Source organism: Hyla sarda, chromosome 1, assembly GCF_029499605.1.
Source record: "Hyla sarda isolate aHylSar1 chromosome 1, aHylSar1.hap1, whole genome shotgun sequence".
Classification (NCBI taxonomy): Eukaryota; Metazoa; Chordata; class Amphibia; order Anura; family Hylidae; genus Hyla; species Hyla sarda.
In genome coordinates, this window is record NC_079189.1 from 532,919,081 (window position 1) to 532,940,952 (window position 21,872).

Consider the following 21,872-nt stretch of genomic DNA (forward strand, 5'->3'; position numbering starts at 1 on the left):
GTGGACACGTGAGTTTGGTCTCTGGACTGATTCCCTTTCTCTGGTGGTTGTTTTCCCACACTGGGGGACTGCTTTGGTACGTCCCATCAGTATAGGTGTCCCACAATGAAGAGCGTCCGAGAAAAGGAGATTTTTTTTGTACTCGCCATAAAATCTCTTTCTCGTAGCCTTCACTGTGGGACATCCCACCCACCCATTTCTTCACTTTTGGACCGGATGATCTTTTCCGGTTGTTGGTTTTTTTCTCCAGGACTCTTTTCTAGGGTGCTTCGGACATGTTCTTTGTTGGCTTCTCCTACTGCTTTGTGACAAAACTTATTACCTCACTTCCAGTGGGTGGGTATATCCTGCCAGGGAGGAGATGATTTTTTTTCCTAGTGTCAGCACCTCCTAGTGGCAAGAGCATATACCCATGAGTATAGGTGTCCCTCAATGAAGGCTACGAGAAAGAAATTTTACAGTGAGTACAAAAAATCTCCTTATTTTCTTATACCTAATAAGAAAATTTTATTTTATTTTTATAGAAATCATGGCTTATAAAATCATGGCTTTGTCCAAGCTAAAGCACAGGCATGGACAAAGTCCAGTATGCGAGGGTGGGCTAGCACTCCTGTGCTCTCTCCTGTGGATAGTACTCCTCTGTGCACTCTCCTGTCTAATAGCACTCCTCTGTGCTCTCTCATGTCTGATAGTACTCCTCTGTGCTCTCTCCTGTCTGATCACTGGACCTGATGAAGAAGGGGGCTACCCTTAGAAATGCGTTGTCCACGAGCGCTTAAATAAACCAGTTTTATAATTGAATGCTGTTAATACGGCCTTAATTTCACCATTTCTTCTATGAAGAGCACCATAAAGGATCCTTTCTTCTCCTCCTCTTCACTCTCCTGTCTGATAGTATTCCTCTGTGCTCTCTCTTGTCTGATAGCACTCTTCTGTGCTCTCGACCTGTCTGATAGCACTCATCTGTGCTCTGTCCTTTTCTATCAGACAGAGGAGTGCTAGCCCACCCTTACTTACTGGATTTAGTCCATGCCTGAGCTTCAGCTTGGACAAAGCCATGATTTTATAAGCCATGATTTCTATAAAAAGGGAATAACTATTTCTTATGAAGTATATTGGAAAGTTTAATGTTTTGTCAATATGTACAACATCTAAAAAGTTTTTTGTATTTGACAGTGCACATTTAACTATAGGTTTATGAGATGTCTGAGCTTTTTCCTTGGATTTATGAACATGTCTTCTCCATAATGTAATATACGCTATATGGCCAAAAGTATGTAAACATTGCTCCTACTAATTGAGTTTAGGAATTTCAGTCTTATCCATTGCAAACATGTACATAAAATAACAGCACACAGCCATATATTCTCCATATGCATACATTAGTAGTCTTATGGATTGTACAGAAGAGTTTAGTGACACAGCAATGTTAAAGATCTCCTTCAGTGTGAGTGCTATTAATGAAAAGCGGTAGTGTCTAGGACAGGCATAGTCAACCTTCGGCACTGCAGATGTTTTGGACTACATCTCCCATGATGCTCTTACAGCCAAAATGCTGACAAAGCATCATCGGAGATGTAGTCCAAAACATCTGCAGTGCCAAAGGTTGCCTAGGCCTGGTCTAGGAGTAAAAACAGCAAACTCACAGGCACAACTGCGAGCTTGATTTTATGTACCGGCTTGCTGAAGCATGTGGCACTTAAAAAAGGCCTATCCTCTGTTATGTCACTCACTAGAATTACAAACTGTCTCTGAAAGTGACATCTGCACATGAACTATGTATCTGGAGCTTTATGAAATAAGTTTCCATAGCTGAGCAGCTGCACAGAATCCTAAAATCACCATGTTCAATGTCGAGTGTCAGACAGTGTTGTAAGGCTAGGTTTCCACTTGGTTTTCTTGCCACGTTTTTTTTTTTTTGTCCAGAAAAAAAAAATTTCCAGAAAAACTGCAATTGCATTTTCCTGCATTTTTATAGTTTTTATTTTTTTTCAATGGAAACTGGAATTTTTTTCTCTTTTGGCAGCTTTTCCGATATTCACCCCTTTTTTTTAACTAAAAAAAAAAATATATATAAATAAATAAATAAATAAAAAAGTGCCATGTAAAACTCTCACACATTGGCCCTCATTTACTAAGCTAAAACCCACTCGTTTTTGTTGGGTTTTTCCAAGTTATTTTGGTGCAGTGTGTCTAAGACATGTCTGAGACATCTCAGACAGTGGGCCTCATATAGTAAGCTGAAACCAACCAGTTTTTGTCTGGTTATTTTGGCGCACAGAGTCTGAGACATGTCTGCGCCAGTGTGCAACAGTGTGCACCTGAAAAATCAGACAAACCCGACATTTCACTGTGAAGAGCCAAAAAGGGGGCATGGTCTGGCGCAAAAGGGGCATGGCTTCACAACCCGACCTATTTACTATTGAATTCAAAGAAAATCCTGTGGATAAATGGCTGGAAATGTAAAAAGCTGGTCAGAAAATGTTCCCGACTTTTACCTATAGTAAATAGAGAGGAATCCTGCAAGTCTGAAACAACTTTTCCCACTAGTAAAAACCCGACACTCTTAATAAATGAGGCCCAGTGTGTACCAGGAAAATCCGACTAACCCGACACTGCATTGTGTAAAGCAAAAATAAGGGGTGTGGTCAATCCAAAAATGGGAGTGGTTTCACAACCCAACCTATTTACTATTGAATTCACAAAAAAATCCTTTGAATAAATGGCTGGAAATTTCCATAGAATGGAATGAAAATTTCCCTAAAAATAACCGGTCAGAAAATTTTCACGATCAGTAAATCTGTGAATTCCTATGGTAAATAGAGGGGAATCTTGCAAGTCTGAAACAACATTTCACACCAGTAAAAACCCAACACTCTTAGTAAATGAGGCCCATTGTGAAGAGAAATGCCAAGATTTCAGTGGAAAAAAAAATGCCATAGTTTCAACATACTGCGATTTTGAAAATTTCACACTAAGCCCAAAAATACTAAAAAAAAAAAAAAAAAAATGCTAAAAGAGAAGTTAAAAACAGCCAAAGAGTGAAAAAAAACAAAGCAAAAATACCAAGTGGGTATGGTGTTTCATAAATCCCTAATGACCTGCGTAGCTGACATCTGACAGTTTGTTTGTTTGTTTTAACCAAAAAAACGTAGTGCAGCATTTGTGTATTTGTTTCTTTTTATAAACAACAACAAACAAGTGTAAACCCAGCATTTAGCAGGCTACCACAGAATTTTGGAGAAATGGAAATGTATTCTCTGGAGTAATTAAATGGGTATTCCAGGCAAAGACATCTTATATCCTATCCAAAGGATAGGGGATAAGATGTTTTATCGCAGAGGGGCCCGCCTCTGTGTTTCCAAGAGATGTGACGTCATGCCACGACCCCCTCCATTCGTATCTATGGAAGGGACCGTGACGGCTGTCTTCCCCCATCTCATAGACATGAATGGAGGGGGCGTGGCATCATGAGGGGGCATGGTGTCGCATCTCCAGTCCCGGAAACATAGAGGTTTCCTAGACTGAAGCAGCAGCCCAGCATAGCATTTTTCAATGGTATTTACCAATGTATCTTGTATTTGGCGATTTTCCCTACGATTTTTACACATGCTCCAAGCTGACAGGTTTTTCTGAGCTCAAATCCACCACATTTTATGTGGAAACATTAGTAAATTTGAAGGTACTTTCGAAAATGTAGGTTTATTTGGAGATACGACCCTAGGTTTTTTGACTAATGTGAGTGTTAGTTGGGTTTTTTGGACTTTTTGTCGGAAATTCTGGGACACAACACATGCGGAAAATAAAACTACAAAATCTACTCAGAAAAGCCTTGGTAAATGAGGCCCTGTATCTTTTTGCCCTTTTACTCCACATGCATCTGTTTTAACCCGATAACGACCATGGGTGAGTATAGACGTCCAGGTCAGCGGCCGTTCCGGCACCTGAACGTCTATACGCGTCCATGATTCTAAATGTCACTGCTGCTAAACAGCGGTGACAATCGGGTGACGTTCACTGTCACAGACAGCTGAGGGTCACTGCTCGCGGGGCGAGGACCAATCAGAGCAGTCCTCGCCCCACGATCGCTGTGATTGGTCCTCTCATCAGACCAATCACAGCGATCTATTGAGCGAGCGTGTAAGCAGCTCTCCTGCTGCAGCTCCGATCTACTTCACTGTCTCAGCGTGAGTGAAGGAGATCGGAGCCGTGCCAGAGAGAAGTCTGAGAGATATACTCCAGACCTCCCTTACTCCATTTAACCCCCTCAGTAGTACACCAAGTACCACTTCCCCTCTCTTTCATTCCCTGCCCCCCCCCCTTATTTTTTTTCATTCTATTTTTTTTGTTAAAAAAAAGTAAAAAATATATATATATAAAAAATAAAATATATATATACATATATGTAGATAGTAGTGTAGTTAGCTAGCGGGGTATATAGCGTTAGGTGTAGGGCGCTAGGTTAGGTGTAGGGCATTAGGTTAGGTGTAGGGCATTAGGTTAGGTGTAGGCTGTTAGGGGTGGAAAGTTAGGTCTAGTTAGGGAAAGTTAGGTTTAGTTCAGGGAACAATCTTTTAGCAGAAGTTAGGTTCTAGATTTTAGCGTTATTTAGGGTTAGTTTTAGTGTTAGAGTTTCAAAAAAAAAAAAAGTACAAAAAAAAAAAAAGTACAAAAAAAATAAAAAATATCTTTATTAGTTTAGGGTTGTTACATACCATATCAGAAGTATGTCTGGCAGGCGCTACACTGCGGAGCAGGCAGCCGCTATACTCTGCTCGGAGGAGAGTGCAAGTGAGGGGGAGGAGTTTGTAATTCCGTCCTCCAGCGATCTTGGAGCTTGAGGAACAGCGCAGGGAAAGATCACCTGTTGTTGCGGTCCGTAACTGGGTTCCCACAGAATCCTATTCACCCCAGATTCCGGAATTCACTTCCGATGTGGGAATTCATATGGATGTGGAGGGTTATACGGAGGCTGACTTTTTTTTTTTTTTTTTCAGCAACTCACCAACTTAATGATTGAGCAAACAAATCTATATGCCACGCAATTTATAGATTCCAATCTGACCTCCCAATATGCTAGACCGAATGTGTGGCGCCCAGTGGATGAGGCAGAGATTTTAAAATTTGGGGGCCTCATTCTTAATATGGGCATTATTAAAAAACTGACTCTGAGGTCATACTGGTCAGAAGACGTTCTTTATAATACCCCCTTGTATCGCTCTGTGATGTCACGCCATCCTTTTGAAGCCATATTACGCTTTCTCCATTTTTGCGACAATTTACAGTGCCCCCCAAGAGATAATCCCAGCTTTATAAAATACGGCCACTGATCAATTATTTCAACGAAAAATTTGTGATATATACCCCCGAAAAAAACATCTCTATAGATGAGTCCCTTGTTCTTTTCAAGGGACGTCTAAGCTTTCGGCAATATATTCCAAGTAAAAAGGCACATTTTGGCTTGAAGGCTTACAAATTATGCCAAAGCGAATTTGGGTACACCCCGAATGTCCTCCCTCCCTCTATGAGGCTGGAAAAGTTGTGTGGTAACTTATTCATCCCCTTTTGGACAAGGGGTATAATGCATACACTGACAATTATTATACTAGTGTACCCCTTTATCAAAACCTTGCTATAAGAAAAACTGTCGGATGTCGCCGAAATCAGAAAGAGCTCCCCAAACTGCTCGTTCACCAAAAGCTAATGCGTGGGGAAATCAGGGGCCTCTGTAGTGAGGGAATGCTGTTTCTAAAATTTAAGGACAAGAAGGATGTCTGTATGTTATCAACAATACATCCGGATACATGTGTGGACATTCCTGTACAGCACACCAGTTCTACTGTCTGCAAGCCATCCTGTGTACAGGAATACAACATAAGGTTGCAGTAACTGGCGGACCAGTTACTGCAACCTTATAAGGCTGGAGCTCCACTGAGGTTTTTTGCAAAAATGCAGCAAAAAACGCCAATTTTCCCGCACGGCATTTTTTCAGTGAAAAAACGCTGCGTCCAGATGTTAGCTGCAAGTCAATAGTAAACTGCAAATGCCAGATTCACTTGGCATTTTTCAGTTTGGTGTTTTTTTTTATCCTTTTGGCGTTTTTCAGCAATTTCAGGCTCAGAGGCTGGATTTTCAAAACGCCCGACAAAAACCTAGTTTGGCGTTTTTTGCCCTGAAATCGTGGCGTTTCCCTCCCATAGAAGTCTATGGGAGAGCAAAAACGACAAGAAAAACGCCATGTTGGTTTTAAATTTTTGCAGGCGGTTTTTATTCTTATTTGGACTTTAGCGATCCAAAAAAATAATAAAAAAGATACCGTAGTGATGGAAAAAATTGTATCTAACGAAATTTATCTTTTTTATTATGAGATGTTTATTAATTTTTAAACAGGGATCAATTTATGTGAGCAGGTAAAGCACTAAAATTTTTTAGGTAGTACTACTACTCCCAGCATGGAACACACTGTTCCATGATGGGAGTAGTAGTACCTGTAATAATTGACAGATCGCCGGGGTCCCTTGCGATCCTCTTGTATAATGTATAGATGTGGCTGCGCTCTTCTATGGTCCCCTGCACTGACGTATATATACACCTATTCATATTTCCCGCAGAGAGCTGTGATTGGCCAGATGGCTCCAGCCAATCACAGCTCTGAGAAATAGGAACATGTATATATACGGCAGTGCAGGGGACCATAGGAGAGCGGCCGCAACCATACATTATACCGGAGGATCGCAGCGGGTGTCAGTAGTGATACCCGCAGTGATCTTTCCTTAACTACAAGTACTACTACTCCCAACATGGAGTACACTCTGCTCCATGCTGGGAGCTGTAGTACCTGCATTAATAGACAGATCGCAGCGGGTGTCAGAAGTTACACTCGCTGCGATCTGTCTATTAATGCAGGTACTACAGCTCCCAGCATGGAGCAGAGTGTGCTCCATGTTGGGAGTAGTAGTACCTGCAGGTAAGAACAGATCACAGCGGGTATCACTACTGACACCCTCTGTGATTGTCCTGTCTATAGCAGAGATGGAGCGGCTGTAAACATCGCTCGCATCCCTGCTCTGCACTATGCTCCGGCCACTCACTCATTCATTTTTTCCTCAGAGCTGTGATTGGCTGCAACCATCCGGCCAATCACAGCTCTGGGCGGAAAATATGAATGAGTGATGTGAATAGAACATAACTCAGAGTACAGAGCAGAGGTGCGAGGGCTGTATAGAGCCGCTCCATCTCTGCTATATTATGGACGATCGCATCGCGTGTCAGACTGACACCCGGGGCGATATGTCTATAGTACAGGTACTACTACTCCCAGCATGGAACAGTGTGTTCCATGCTGGGAGTAGTAGTACTACATAAAAAATGTGGGGGGAAAAGAGAAAAAAAAAGTTAAACACACACACACTTTACAAAAAAATTTAGTTATAAAAAAATAAACATTTAGTTAAATACATTTTTACATCCCTACTGCATCCTTTTTTTTTTTTTTTTTTTTTTAATGTACCCAACTATTTTGTAAAAAAAACGCAAAAGGGGCCAAAAAAGGCAAATTCCACACAAAGGTAAAAACGCAATAAAAAACAAAAGAAAAAACGCCAAAACGCAGGGGAAAACTGTGGCAGTTTTTCTGGTGTTTTTTCTGGCACAAAAATCGCAGGTCAAAAATCTCAGTGGTCCTAGCCTAATGCAGTCAGGAAATCCTGCGTGTGGTATAAAAAAAACTATCAATATACCTTATGCAGGTGGCCCTCTGTAACTCTTTCATCCGGGAATTAAGGATCTTTTGTTACAAGGCCAGGCCCAGGGGGGAGGGATGAGCAGCCTTCTACTAGTCAGGCTAGCCGTATAGTCCCAGGCCAACATTTCCCCTCTGAAATACCCTCTACCCCCCAAAAAAAGCGAAACCGAAAGTGGCCGGCTAGCTCAGTCGGGCTGTTCGGGATAGCCGCGGCTAATCACGGCATCCCGAACAGCTGACAGGACAGCGGGAGGGCCCCTACCTGCCTCCTCGCTGTCCGATCGCCGAATGACTGCTCAGTGCCTGAGATCATGCGGCAGAATCGTTGATCACTGGTTTCTTATGAGAAACCAGTGATCAATGATGAAGATCAGTGTGTGCAGTGTTATAGGTCCCTATGGGACCTATAACACTGCAAAAAAAAAGTAAAAAAAAAAGTGAATAAAGATCATTTAACTCCTCCCCTATTAAAAGTTTGAATCACCCCCCTTTTCCAATAAATAAAATACACAGTGTAAATAAAAATAAACATATATGGAATCACCGCGTGCGGAGATGTCCGAATTATAAAAATATGTCATTAATTAAGCTCGGTCAATGGCGTGCGCGCAAAAAAATTCCAAAGTCCAAAGTCCGTATTAATTTTCCTGCATGTAGTTATGATTTTTTCCAGAAGTACGACAAAATCAAACCTATATAAGTAGGGTATCATTTTAATCGTATGGACCTTTAGAATAAAGATAAGGTGTCATTTTTACCGAAAAATGTACTACGTAGAAACGGAAGCCCCCAAAATGTACAAAATGGCGTTTTTTTTTTTTAATTTTGTCGCACAATGATTTTTTTTTCCGTTTCACCGTAGATTTTTGGGCAAAATGACTGACGTCATTACAAAGTAGAATTGGTGGCGCAAAAAATAAGCCATCATATGGATTTTTAGGTGCAAAATTGAAAGAGTTATGATTATGATAAGGCAAGGAGCAAAAAACGAAAATGCAAAAACGGAAAACCCCCCGGTCCTTAACCCCTTATAAAAAACTTTTAATACATTTTTTATAATTTTTTTTTTAATAAAATTTATTAAAAAAGTAGGAATTTTTGACTTTTTTTTTTTTTTTTTTTCGTTCACGCCGTTAACCGTACGGGATCATTAACATTTTATTTTAATAGTTCGGACATTTACGCACGCGGCGATACCAAATATGTCTATAAAAAAAAAATTTACGCTTTTTGGGGGTAAAATAGGAAAAAACGGACGTTTTACTTTTTTATTGGGGGAGGGGATTTTTCACTTTTTTTTTATTTTTCTTTTACATTTTTAAATTTTTTTTTTTACACTTAAATAGTCCCCATAGGGGACTATTCATAGCAATACCATGATTGCTAATACTGATCTGTTCTATGTATAGGACATAGAACAGATCAGTGTTTTCGGTCATCTTCTGCTCTGGTCTGCTTGATCACAGACCAGAGCAGAAGACGCCGGGAGCCGCACGGAGGAAGGTGAGGGGACCTCCGTGCGGCGTTATGAATGATCGGATCCCCGCAGCAGCGCTGCGGGCGATCCGATCATTCATTCAAATCGCGTACTGCCGCAGATGCCGGGATCTGTATTGATCCCGGCACCTGAGGAGTTAATGGCGGACGCCCGCGAGATCGCGGGCATCGGCCATTGCCGGCGGGTCCCTGGCTGCGATCAGCAGCCGGGATCAGCCGCGCATGACACGGGCATCGCTCCGATGCCCGCGGTTATGCTTAGGACGTAAATGTACGTCCTGGTGCGTTAAGTACCACCGCACCAGGACGTACATTTACGTCCTGCGTCCTTAAGGGGTTAAGGGGTTAAAGGGGTATTCCAGGCCAAAACTTTTTTATATATATCAACTGGCTCCGGAAAGTTAACCCCTTCAGGACGGAGCCCATTTTGGCCTTAAGGACCGGAGCGTTTTTTGCACATCTGACCACTGTCACTTTAAACATTAATAACTCTGGAATGCTTTTAGTTATCATTCTGATTCCGAGATTGTTTTTTCGTGACATATTCTACTTTAACATAGTGGTAAATTTTTGTCGATACTTGCATCCTTTCTTGGTGAAAAATCCGTAAATTTGATGAAAAATTTGAAAATTTAGCATTTTTCTAACTTTGAAGCTCTCTGCTTGTAAGGAAAATGGATATTACGAATACATTTTTTTTTTGGTTCACATATACAATATGTCTACTTTATGTTTGCATCATAAAATTGATGAGTTTTTACTTTTGGAAGACACCAGAGGGCTTCAACGGTCAGCAGCAATTTTCCGATTTTTCACAAAATTTTCAAACTCAGTATTTTTCAGGGACCAGTTCAGGTTTGAAGTGGATTTGAAGGGTCTTCATATTAGAAATACCCCATAAATGACCCCATTATAAAAACTACACCCCCCAAAGTATTCAAAATGACATTCAGTCAGCGTTTTAACCCTTTAGGTGTTTCACACGAATAGCAGCAAAGTGAAGGAGAAAATTCACAATCTTCATTTTTTACACTCACATGTTCTTGTAGACCCAATTTTTGAATTTTTACAAGGGGTAAAAGGACAAAATTTTTACTTGTATTTGTAGTCCAATTTCTCTCGAGTAAGCACATACCTCATATGTCTATGTAAAGTGTTCGGCGGGCGCAGTAGAGGGCTCAGAAGGGAAGGAGCGACAAGGGGATTTTGGAGAGTACGTTTTTCTGAAATGGTTTTTGGGGGGCATGTTACCTTTAGGAAGCCCTTATGGTGCCAGAACAGCAAAAAAAAAACACATGGCATACCATTTTGGAAACTAGACCCCTCGGGGAATGTAACATGGGATAAAGTGAGCCTTAATACCCCACAGGTGTTTCACGACTTTTGCAAATGTAAAAAAAAAAATAATAATTTTACCTAAAATGCTTGTTTTCCCAAAAAAAAATTATTTTTAAAAAGGGTAATAGCAGAAAATACCCCTAAAAATTTGAAGCCCAATTTCTCCCGATTCAGAAAACACCCCATATGGGGGTGAAAAGTGCTCTGCTGGCGCACTACAGGTCTCAGAAGAGAAGGAGTCACATTTGGCTTTTTGAACACAAATTTTTCTCTGGGAGCATGCCGCATTTAGGAAGCCCCTATGGTGCCAGGATAGCAAAAAAAACCCCACATGGCATACCATTTTGGAAACTAGACCCCTCGGGGAACGTAACAAGGGGTTAAGTGAACCTTTATACCCCACAGGTGTTTCACGACTTTTGCATATGTAAAAAAAAAATTTTTTTTTTACCTAAAATGCTTGTTTTCCCAAAAATTTTACATTTTTAAAAAGGGAAAAAGCAGAAAATACCCCCCAAAATTTGTAACACAATTTCTCCCGAGTACGGCGATACCCCATATGTGACCCTAAACTGTTGCCTTGAAATACGACAGGGCTCCAAAGTGAGAGCGCTATGCGCATTTGAGGCCTAAATTAGGGATTGCATAGGGGTGGACATAGGGGTATTCTACGCCAGTGATTCCCAAACAGGGTGCCTCCAGCTGTTGCAAAACTCCCAGCATGCCTGGACAGTCAACGGCTGTCCGACAATACTGGGAGTTGTTTTGCAACAGCTGGAGGCTCCGTTCTGGAAACAGTGGCGTACCAGACGTTTTTCATTTTTATTGGGGAGGGGAGGGGGGCTGTGTAGGGGTATGTGTATACGTAGTGTTTTTTACTTTTTATTTTATTTTTTGTGGTAGTGTAGTGTAGTGTTTTTAGGGTACAGTAGTTTCTCGCTGGCAATTTGAGCTGCAGCAGAAAGTTTGCGGCAGCTCAAATTTGCAGCCAGATACTTACTGTAATCCTCCGCCCATGTGAGTGTACCCTGTACGTTCACATATGCAGCTGTTGCATAACTACAACTCCCAGCATGCCCGTTGGCTGTCGGTGACTGCTGAGAGTTGCAGTTTTGCAACAACTGTAGGCACACTGGTTATGTATCACTGAGTTTGTGACCTAACTCAGTGTTTCACAACCAGTGTGCCTCCAGCTGTTGCAAAACTACAACTCCCAGCATGTACGGTGCATGGTGTACGGTGACTGCTGAGAGTTGTAGTTTGCAACAGCTGGAGGCACACCGGTCATGAAACACTGAGTTAGGTAAAAAAAAACTCTGAGTTTCACAACCAGTGTGCCTTCAGCTGTTGCAAAACTACAACTCTCAGCAGTCACCGACAGCCAACGGGCATGCTGGGAGTTGTAGTTATGCAACCACCAGATGCACCACTACAACTCCCAGCATGCACTTTAGCTGATTGTGCAAGCTGGGAGTTGTAGTTATACAACAGTTGAAGGTACACTTTTCCATAGAAAGAATGTGCCTCCAGCTGTTGCAAAACTACAAGTCTCAGCATGCCCATAAGGGAATGCTGGGAGTTGTGGGGGTCTGCCTCCTGCTGTTGCATAACTACAGCTCCCAGCATGCCCTTTTTGCATGCTGGGAGCTGTTGCTAAGCAACAGCAGAAGGCTGTCACTCACCTCCAACGATCCAGACGCTGCAGGTCAATCCCGCCGCCGCAGCTACTCCTGGGGCCCCGATCCCAACAGGGGCGCCGGGGATCGGGGTCCCCAGCACCCGGGGTGCACGTCCCGCACCCGCTCACGTCCTCCAGAAGAGGGGCGGAGCGGGTGCGGGAGTGACACCCGCAGCAGGCGCCCTGATTGGTCGGCCGGTAATCCGGCCGACGAATCAGGGCGATCGTGAGGTGGCACCAGTGCCACCTCACCCCTGCAGGCTCTGGCTGTTCGGGGCCGTCAGAGACGGCCCCGAACAGCCAGTAATTCCGGGTCACCGGGTCACTGGAGACCCGATTGACCCGGAATCGCCGCAGATCGCTGGACTGAATTGTCCAGCGATCTGCGGCGATCGCCGACATGGGGGGCATAATGACCCCCCTGAGCGATATGCCGGGATGCCTGCTGAACGATTTCAGCAGGCGTCCGGCTCCGGTCCCCAACCGGCTAGCGGTGGGGGCCGGAATTCCCACGGGCGTATGGATACGCCCTCGGTCCTTAAGGACTCGGGATTCAGGGCGTATCCATACGCCCTATGTCCTGAAGAGGTTAAACAGATTTGTAAATTACTTCTATTAAAAAAATCTTAATCCTTCCAATAGTTATTAGCTTCTGAAGTTGAGTTGTTGTTTTCTGTCTAACTGCTCTCTGATGACTCACGTCCCGAGACGTGACATCATCATTGAGCAGTTAGACAGAAAACTTCAGAAGCTAATAACTATTGGAAGGATTAAGATTTTTTAATAGAAGAAATTTACAAATCTGTTTAACTTTCCTAAGCTAGTTGATATATATAAAAAAAAGGTTTTGCCTGGAATACCCCTTTAATACTTGAGATATTCCTTATCAATAACACAAGGGCTGACAGGATCCTGGGAATCAGTGATCCTTTGCTATTATATACCATAGATGTGCTGGACAAAGCATCATAGTATGTTTGAAAGGGGAATGGTGGTTTTGCGCTCATTCTGGTTCCTACCTTGCCGGGCAGGAGCTATTATGTTGTGCCAACATCACTTGGCATGTCCGTCCCTTATATAGGGAATGGATTCTGCTAAAGAGACGTACGACCAGTCCCTTAGTAACAAAACAAAAAAAACAAAAAAAGTGACAAATTGCCCTGCAGCTGTGCTTTCATCCTGCAAACTTGTTCATGTTGGCAACATTGTTGCTTCTTTTCTCCACCTACCAACTGCCACATCTACCAATAGCTACCAACTGCCACATCTGTTACAATACTGTACAAATAGCAGGATATAGTCATATGTACTGGGAGATGTTCTTTTGGGGACATTTCCTTGAGAAATATGAATTTTTACATCGTTTTAGTCTACTACCACCAGTATGCTGCATATTTTTTAACACAGCACCAACCAGGTCATTTTTTTTTCTGGACAAATAGCCCTGCAGCTGTGCTTTCACATTTTTTTGTGGAAAAAATACCATTCAAATCTCTCTCTGACATAAACTTTGTGACCCACATGCACAATAAGCCTGCAGATGAATACATTTTAGGGAGTATGTTTTAAAAAGGGGTGACTTGTGGGGGTATGGTATGGTTCTGACGGCGAAAATCCTTTCCAGGCAAGGAGTGCGGCCTATAATTCATATAATGAGGTCCTGAAATCTAATTAGCGCTCCTCTCCTTCTGGATCCCACCACGCGGCCAAACAACCAAATAGGGCCTAAGCGGGGGTATTGCTGAACACAGGATGAACAGCAGAATAACATATGGGGTGCTTTTCCTCCATTTCAAAAGGGATGTATAAAAAATATGTCCCATAAATTATGCATTTGTGAAAAAAAAGGAATTTCTTTCTTTTTCACTGACTTCAAAACTATTCCAGCCACACAAAAAGGACTCAAAGGACTCACTTTTGGTCTACTTGAATAATTAAGGGGTCTTGTTTCCAAAAAGGGGTGACTTGTGGGGGTATGGCATGGTTCTGACAGCGAAAATCCTTTCCAGGCAAGGAGTGCGGCCTATAATTCATATAATGAGGTCCTGAAATGTAAATAGCGCTTCTCTCCTTATAGGTCCCACCACGCGGCCAAACAATGGCCTAAGCTGGGGTATTGCCGAACACGGAACCAACAGCAGAATAACATATGGGGTGCTTTTCCTCCATTTCAAAAGGGATGTATAAAAAAATATGTCCCACAAATGATGCATTTGTGAAAAACATTTTTTTTTTATTTTTTTCCACTAACTTCAAAACTATTCCAGCCATACAAAAAGGACTCAAAGGACTCACTTTAGGTCTATTTTCCAAAATGGGGTGACTTGTGGGGGTACGGTATGCTTCTGGCACCTAAAACCCATTGCAGGCGTGTAGTGCGCCCTACAATTTTTTTGGCCTAAAATGAGGCCCTGAAAATCAAATGGCACTACTCTCCTTCTGGGTCCCACCACGCGGCCAAACAACCAAATAGGACCTAAGCGGGGGTATTGCTGAACACGGGACAAACAGCAGAATAACATATGGGGTGCATTTCCTCCATTTCAAAAGGGATGTATAAAAAATATGTCCCACAAATGATGCATTTGTGAAAAAAAAAGAAATTTTTTTTTCCACTAACTTTAACCCCTTCCCGCAGAATGTCATATATAAACGCCGGGTTGTGCAGTGCGTTCGCGCATCCCGGCGTTTATAAATGACATTCAGTTAACCCGGCGATGCGCAGCATCGCACGGGTTAACTGGCAGAAGTCCCGCTGTTTCCAGCAGGGGACAACTTCTGCTTCACCCCCAGGACCATCAATTGATGGTCCTGGTCAGCGATCACTGTGATTGGTCCCTGTGGACCAATCACAGTGATCTGGGGTGAAAGTTCAGATCCCCCGCACTGCCCGCCCCTGGAAGTCGGGCAGAACGGGGGACGAAGGCTGCAGGGGCTCGCGGGGACCTGCAGAATAGGGGGGGGGGGACACGTGGGGACCGGCGGACTTACCTGATCCAGCGGCGGGACCGAGGAGCAGCGCGGGACCGGCCACGTGGACGAGCAGCGACGGGTAAGTATATGGTCCTCAGAAGCAGCAGTGAAGATCTTCACTGCTGCTTCTAGGAGTCTGAAAACTACAACTCCCAGCATGCCTAGACAGCCTTTGGCTGTCTGGGCATGCTGGGAGTTGTAGTTTTGCAACATCTGGAGGGCCTCAGTTTGGAGACCATTGTATAATGGTCTCCAATCTGTGCTCTTCCAGCTGTTGCAAAACTACAACTCCCAGCATGCACTGACTGTCCAGGCATGCTGGGAGTTTTAGTTCAGCAACATCTGGCCCTCCAGATGTTGCCGAACTACAACTCCCAGCATGCCCTTCAGCTGTCTGGGCATGCTGGGAGTTGTAGTTTTGCAACAGCTGGAGACACACAGGTTGGGAAACATTGTTTCTAACTCAGTGTTTCCTAACCTGTGTGCCTCCAGCTGTTGCAAAACTATAACTCCCAGCATGCACTAAAGACCATGCATGCTGGGAGTTGTAGTTTTGCAACATCTGGAGGGCCTCAGTTTGGAGACCATTGTATAATGGTCTCCAATCTGTGCTCTTCCAGCTGTTGCAAAACTACAACTCCCAGCATGCACTGACTGTCCAGGCATGCTGGGAGTTTTAGTTCAGCAACATCTGGCCCTTCAGATGTTGCCGAACTACAACTCCCAGCATGCCCTTCAGCTGTCTGGGCATGCTGGGAGTTGTAGTTTTGCAACAGCTGGAGACACACAGGTTGGGAAACATTGTTTCTAACTCAGTGTTTCCTAACCTGTGTGCCTCCAGCTGTTGCAAAACTATAACTCCCAGCATGCACTAAAGACCATGCATGCTGGGAGTTGTAGTTTTGCAACATCTGGAGGGCCCCAGTTTGGAGACCATTGTATAATGGTCTCCAATCTGTGCTCTTCCAGCTGTTGCAAAACTATGACTCCCAGCATGCACTAACAGACCATGCATGCTGGGAGTTGTGGTTTTGCAACAGCTGATGCAAGCCCCCCCCCCCCGCCCCGCCACCCCCGTGAATGTACAGGGTACATTCACATGGGCGAGGCTTTTACAGTGGGTTTCTCGCATCTTGAGATGCAGCAAATTTTGCGCTGGGAAACTCGCTGTAATCCCCCGCCCATGTGACTGTACCCTAAAAACACTACACTACACTAACACAAAATAAAATAAAAAGTTAAAAACACTACATATACACATACCCTTACACAGCCCCCCTCCCCCAATAAGAACGTCCGGTACACCACTGTTTCCAAAGCAGAGCCTCCAGCTGTTGAAAAACAACAACTCCCAGTATTGTCGGACAGCCGTTGACTGTCCAGGCATGCTGGGAGTTTTGCAACAGCTGGAGGCACCCTGTTTGGGAATCACTGGCGTAGAATACCCCTATGTCCACCCCTATGCAAATCCCTAATTTAGGCCTCAAATGCACATGGTGCTCTCACTTTGGAGCCCTGTCGTATTTCAGGGCAACAGTTTAGGGCGACATATGGGGTATCGCTGTAATCGGGAGAAATTGCGTTACAAGGTGTGGGGGGCTTTTTCTTCTTTAACCCTTCATGAAAAGGAAATGTTGGGGTCTACACCAGAATGTTAGTGTAAACATTTTTTATTTTTTACACTAACATGCTGATGTTGCCCTATACTTTAAATTTTCACAAGAGGTAAAAGGGAAAAAAGTCCCCCAAAATTTGTAACGCAATTTCTCCCGACTACAGAGATACCCCATATGTGAGCGCAAAGTGCTCTGGGGGCGCACAACAAGGCCCAGAAGGGAGAGTGCACCATGTACATTTGAGGTGATTTGCACAGGGGTGGCTGATTGTTACAGCGGTTTTGACAAACGCAAAAAAAACAAAACCCCACATGTGACCCCATTTCGGAAACGACACCCCTCACGGAATGTAATGAGGGGTGCAGTGAGAATTTACCCCCCACAGGTGTCTGACGGATCTTTGGAACAGTGGTCCATGAAAATGAAAACTTGTACAGCCCACTGTTCCAAAGATCTGTCAGACACCAGTGGGGGGTAAATGCTCACTGTACCCCTTGTTACGTTCCTCAAGGGGTCTAGTTTCCAAAATGGTATGCCATGTGTGGTTTTTTTTGCTGTTCTGGCACCTTAGGGGCTTCCTAAATGTGACATGCTCCCCGAGCAAAATTTGCTCTCAAAAAGCCAAATATGACTCCTTCTCTTCTGAGCATTGTAGTTCGCCCATAGTGCACTTCAGGTCAACTTATGGGGTACCTACATACTCAGAAGAGATGGGGTTACAAATTTTGGGGAGTATTTTCTGCTATTAACCCTTGCAAAAAGGTGAAATTAGGGGGGAAACACACATTTTAGTGGAAATTTATTTATTTTTTTTTACATATGCAAAAGTCATGAAACACCTGTGGGGTAATAAGGCTCACTTTATTCCTTATTACATTCCTCAAGGGGTCTAGTTTTCAAAATGGTATGCCATGTGGGTATTTTTTGCTGTTCTGGCACCATAGGGGCTTCCTAAATGCGACATGCCCCCCGAGCAAAATTTGCTCTCAAAAAGCCAAATATGACTCCTTCTCTTCTGAGCATTGTAGTTCACCCATAGTGCACTTCAGGTCAACTTATGGGGTACCTCCATACTCAGAAGAGAAGGGGTTACAAATATTGGGGGGTATTTCCTGCTATTAACCCTTGGAAAAATGTGAAATTTGGGGGGAAACACACATTTTAGTGAAAAAAAAATATTTTTTTTTTACATATGCAAAAGTCGTGAAACACCTGTGGGGTATTAAGGCTCACTTTATTCCTTGTTACGTACCTCAAGGGGTCTAGTTTCCAAAATGGTATGCCATGTGAGGGTTTTTTGCTGTTCTGGCACCATAAGGGCTTCCTAAATGCAACATGCCCCCAAAAACCATTTCAGAAAAACGTACTCTCCAAAATCCCCTTGTCGCTCTTTCCCTTCTGAGCCCTCTACTGCGCCCGCCGAACACTTTACATAGACATATGAGGTATGTGCTTACTCGAGAGAAATTGGGCTACAAATATAAGTATACATTTTCTCCTTTTACCCCTTGTAAAAATTTAAAAATTGGGTCTACAAGAACATGCGAGTGTAAAAAATGAAGATTGTGAATTTTCTCCTTCACTTTGCTTCTATTCCTGTGAAACACCTAAAGGGTTAAAATGATGACTGAATGTCATTTTGAATACTTTGGGGGGTGCAGTTTTTATAATGGGGTCTTTTGTGGGGTATTTCTAATGAGAAGACCCTTCAAATCCACTTCAAACCTGAACTGGTCCCTGAAAAATAGTGAGTTTGAAAATTTTGTGAAAAATTGGAAAATTGCTGCTGAACTTTGAAGCCCTCTGGTGTCTTCCAAAAGTAAAAACTCATCACTTTTATGATGCAAACATAAAGTAGACATATTGTATATGTGAATAAAAATTTTTTTTATTTGTAATATACATTTTCCTTACAAGCAGAGAGCTTCAAAGTTAGAAAAATGCAAAATTTTCAAATTTTTCATCAAATTTTAGGATTTTTCACAAGGAAAGGATGCAAGTTACCACAAAAATTTACTACCATGTTAAAGTAGAATATGTCACGAAAAAACAATCTCGGAATCAGAATGATAGGTAAAAGCATTCCAGAGTTATTAATGTTTAAAGTGACAGTGGTCAGATGTGCAAAAAACGCTCTGGTCCTTAAGGCCAAAATGGGCTTGGTCCTGAAGGGGTTAAAACTATTCCAGCCACACAAAAAGGATTCCAACGACTCCCTTTAGGTCTAGTTGAATACTTTAGGGGGTTTATTTTCCAAAATGGGGGACTTGTGGGGGTACGGTATGGTTCTGGCACCTAAAACCCATTGCAGGCGTGTAGTGCACCCTACAATTTTTTGGGCCTAAAATGAGGCCCTGAAAGTCAAATGGCGCTACTCTCCTTCTGGGTCCCACCATGCGGCCAAACAACCAAATAGGACCTAAGCGGGGTATTGCCGAACACGGGACGAACAGCGGAATAACATACGGGGTGAATTTCCTCCATTTCAAAAGGGATGTATAAAAAATATGTTCCACAAATTATGCATTTGTGAAAAAAAAGGAAATTTTATTTTTTTCAACTGACTTTATAAAAATTCCTGCCAAAAAAATATGGCATTAAAATACACTCTCTACCCCCTGATGAATACCTTACGGGGTCTAGTTTTTAAAAGGGGGTCATTCGGGGGGGGGGAGGGTTATCTATTTTCTACCACCTCTCAGATTCTGCAAACCTCGCTTAGCACATAAAAACAGGATGTTCGTTTAAAATTTCCAAAAATTTTAAAATTGTTAGGCTTCTGATACATCTAAAAAGTGAATAATAATAAAAAAATTGGCAAAATAAAGTAGACATATGAAATTATCATTTTTATAAACAATTTGCACAGTATGTATAAATATATGCAACCTATTAGTTTCACAATAACAAAAAAAATTCTTTTTTTCAAAAATGTCATGATTTTTTGCATTGTAAATAAAAAAATTCAAATGATATCGATTCACTTTTACTATTTACATGTAGTACAACTTGTGACAAAAAAACTATGTCAGAATTGTTTTCATAGGCAAAACATTACCAGAGTTAGGGTGGGTTCACACTACGTTTTCTCCCATACGGGAGCGCATACGGCAGGGGGGAGCTAAAACCTTGCGCTCCCGTATGCCTTCGTATGCGCTCCCGTGTGTCATTCATTTCAATGAGCCGGCCAGAGTGAAACGTTTGGTCCGGTCGGCTCATTTTTGCGCCGTATGCGCTTTTACGACCGGACCTCAAACCGTAGTTGACCACAGTTTTAGGTCCGGGGGAAAAGCGCATACGGCGCAAAAATGAGCCAACCGGACCGAACGTTTCACTCCGGCCGGCTCATTGAAATGAATGACACACGGGAGCGCATACGAAGGCATACGGGAGCGCGAGGTTTTAGCTCCCCCCTGCCGTATGCGCTCCCGTATGGGAGAAAACGTAGTGTGAACCCAGCCTTATACTCTAATAAACACATACATTTCAGATTTGAAAAAACAGCCCTGGTCTTTGAGGGGCGTACAGGCTTAATTAGCTTGGTCCTTAACCCCTTAAGGACCAGGCCATTTTACATCTTAGGACCAGAGCGTTTTTTGCACATCTGACCACTGTCACTTTAAACATTAATAACTCTGGATTGCTTTTAGTTATCATTCTGATTCCGAGATTGTTTTTTCGTGACATATTCTACTTTAACATAGTGGTAAAATTTTGTGGTAACTTGCATCCTTTCTTGGTGAAAAATCCCCAAATTTGATGCAAAATTTTGAAAATTTTGCATTTTTCTAACTTTGAAGCTCTCTGCTTGTAAGGAAAATGGATATTCAAAATATTTTTTTTTTTCATTCACATTTCCAATATGTCTACTTTATGTTTGAATCATAAAATTGACGTGTTTTTACTTTTGGAAGACATCAGTGGGCTTCAAAGTTCAGCAGCAATTTTCCAATTTTTCACAAAATTTTCAAACTCACTATTTTTCAGGGACCAGTTCAGGTTTGAAGTGGATTTGAAGGGTCTTCATATTAGAAATACCCCACAAATGACCCCATTATAAAAACTGCACCCCCCAAACTATTCAAAATGACATTAAGTAAGTGTTTTAACCCTTTAGGTGTTTCACAGGAATAGCAGCAAAGTGAAGGAGAAATAATCTTCATTTTTTACACTCGCATGTGTTTGTAAACCCAATTTTTGAATTTTTATAAGGGGTAAAAGGAGAAAATGTATACTTATATTTGTAGCCCAATTTCTCTCGAGTAAGGACATACCTCATATGTCTATGTAAATTGTTCAGCGGGCGCAGTAGAGGGCTCAGAAGCGACAAGGGGATTTTGGAGAGTACGTTTTTCAGAAATGGTTTTTGGGGGGCATGTTGCATTTAGGAAGCCCCTATGGTGCCAGAACAGCAAAAAAAAACACATGGCATACCATTTTGGAAACTAGACCCCTTGAGGAACGTAACAAGGAATAAAGTGAGCCTTAATACCCCACAGGTGTTTCACGACTTTTGCATATGTAAAAAAAAATAAAAACATTTTCACTAAAATGTGTGTTTCCCCCAACATTTCAAATTTTTTCAAGGGTTAATAGCAGAAAATAGCCCCCAAAATTTGTAACCCCCATCTCTTCTGAGTATGGAGGTACCCCATAAGTTGGCCTGAAGTGCACTACGGGCGAACTACAATGCTCAGAAGAGAAGGAGTGATATTTGGCTTTTTGAGAGCAAATTTTGCTCGGGGGGCATGTCGCATTTAGGAAGCCCCTATGGTGCCAGAACAGCAAAAAAAAACACATGGCATACCATTTTGGAAACTAGACCCCTTGAGGAACGTAACAAGGAATAAAGTGAGCCTTAATACCCCACAGGGGTTTCACGACTTTTGCATATGTAAAAAAAAAAAAACTTTTTTTTTCACTAAAATGTGTGTTTCCCCCTAAATTTCACATTTTTGCAAGGGTTAATAGCAGAAAATACCCCCCAAAATTTGTAACCCCATCTCTTCTGAGTATGGAGGTACCC

The 21,872-nt window shown here is 42.5% G+C and overlaps 1 protein-coding gene across 10 annotated transcripts in view; it reads right to left on the reverse strand.

Annotated features, from left to right (window-relative positions):
* Positions 1–21,872, reverse strand: part of ANKRD31 (ankyrin repeat domain 31) — a 556,774-nt gene that overhangs the window by 473,555 nt on the left and 61,347 nt on the right. The window contains exon 1 of one of the 10 annotated variants that reach the window (XM_056540158.1): positions 13,277–13,458. The exons of the other annotated variants lie outside the window; for them this stretch is intronic. Within the exon in view, the coding sequence (XP_056396133.1) occupies positions 13,277–13,311 (35 nt within the window). The 5' untranslated portion in view covers positions 13,312–13,458. Of the gene's footprint in view, positions 1–13,276; positions 13,459–21,872 lie in introns of those variants that run through there. 10 annotated transcript variants of the gene reach the window in all.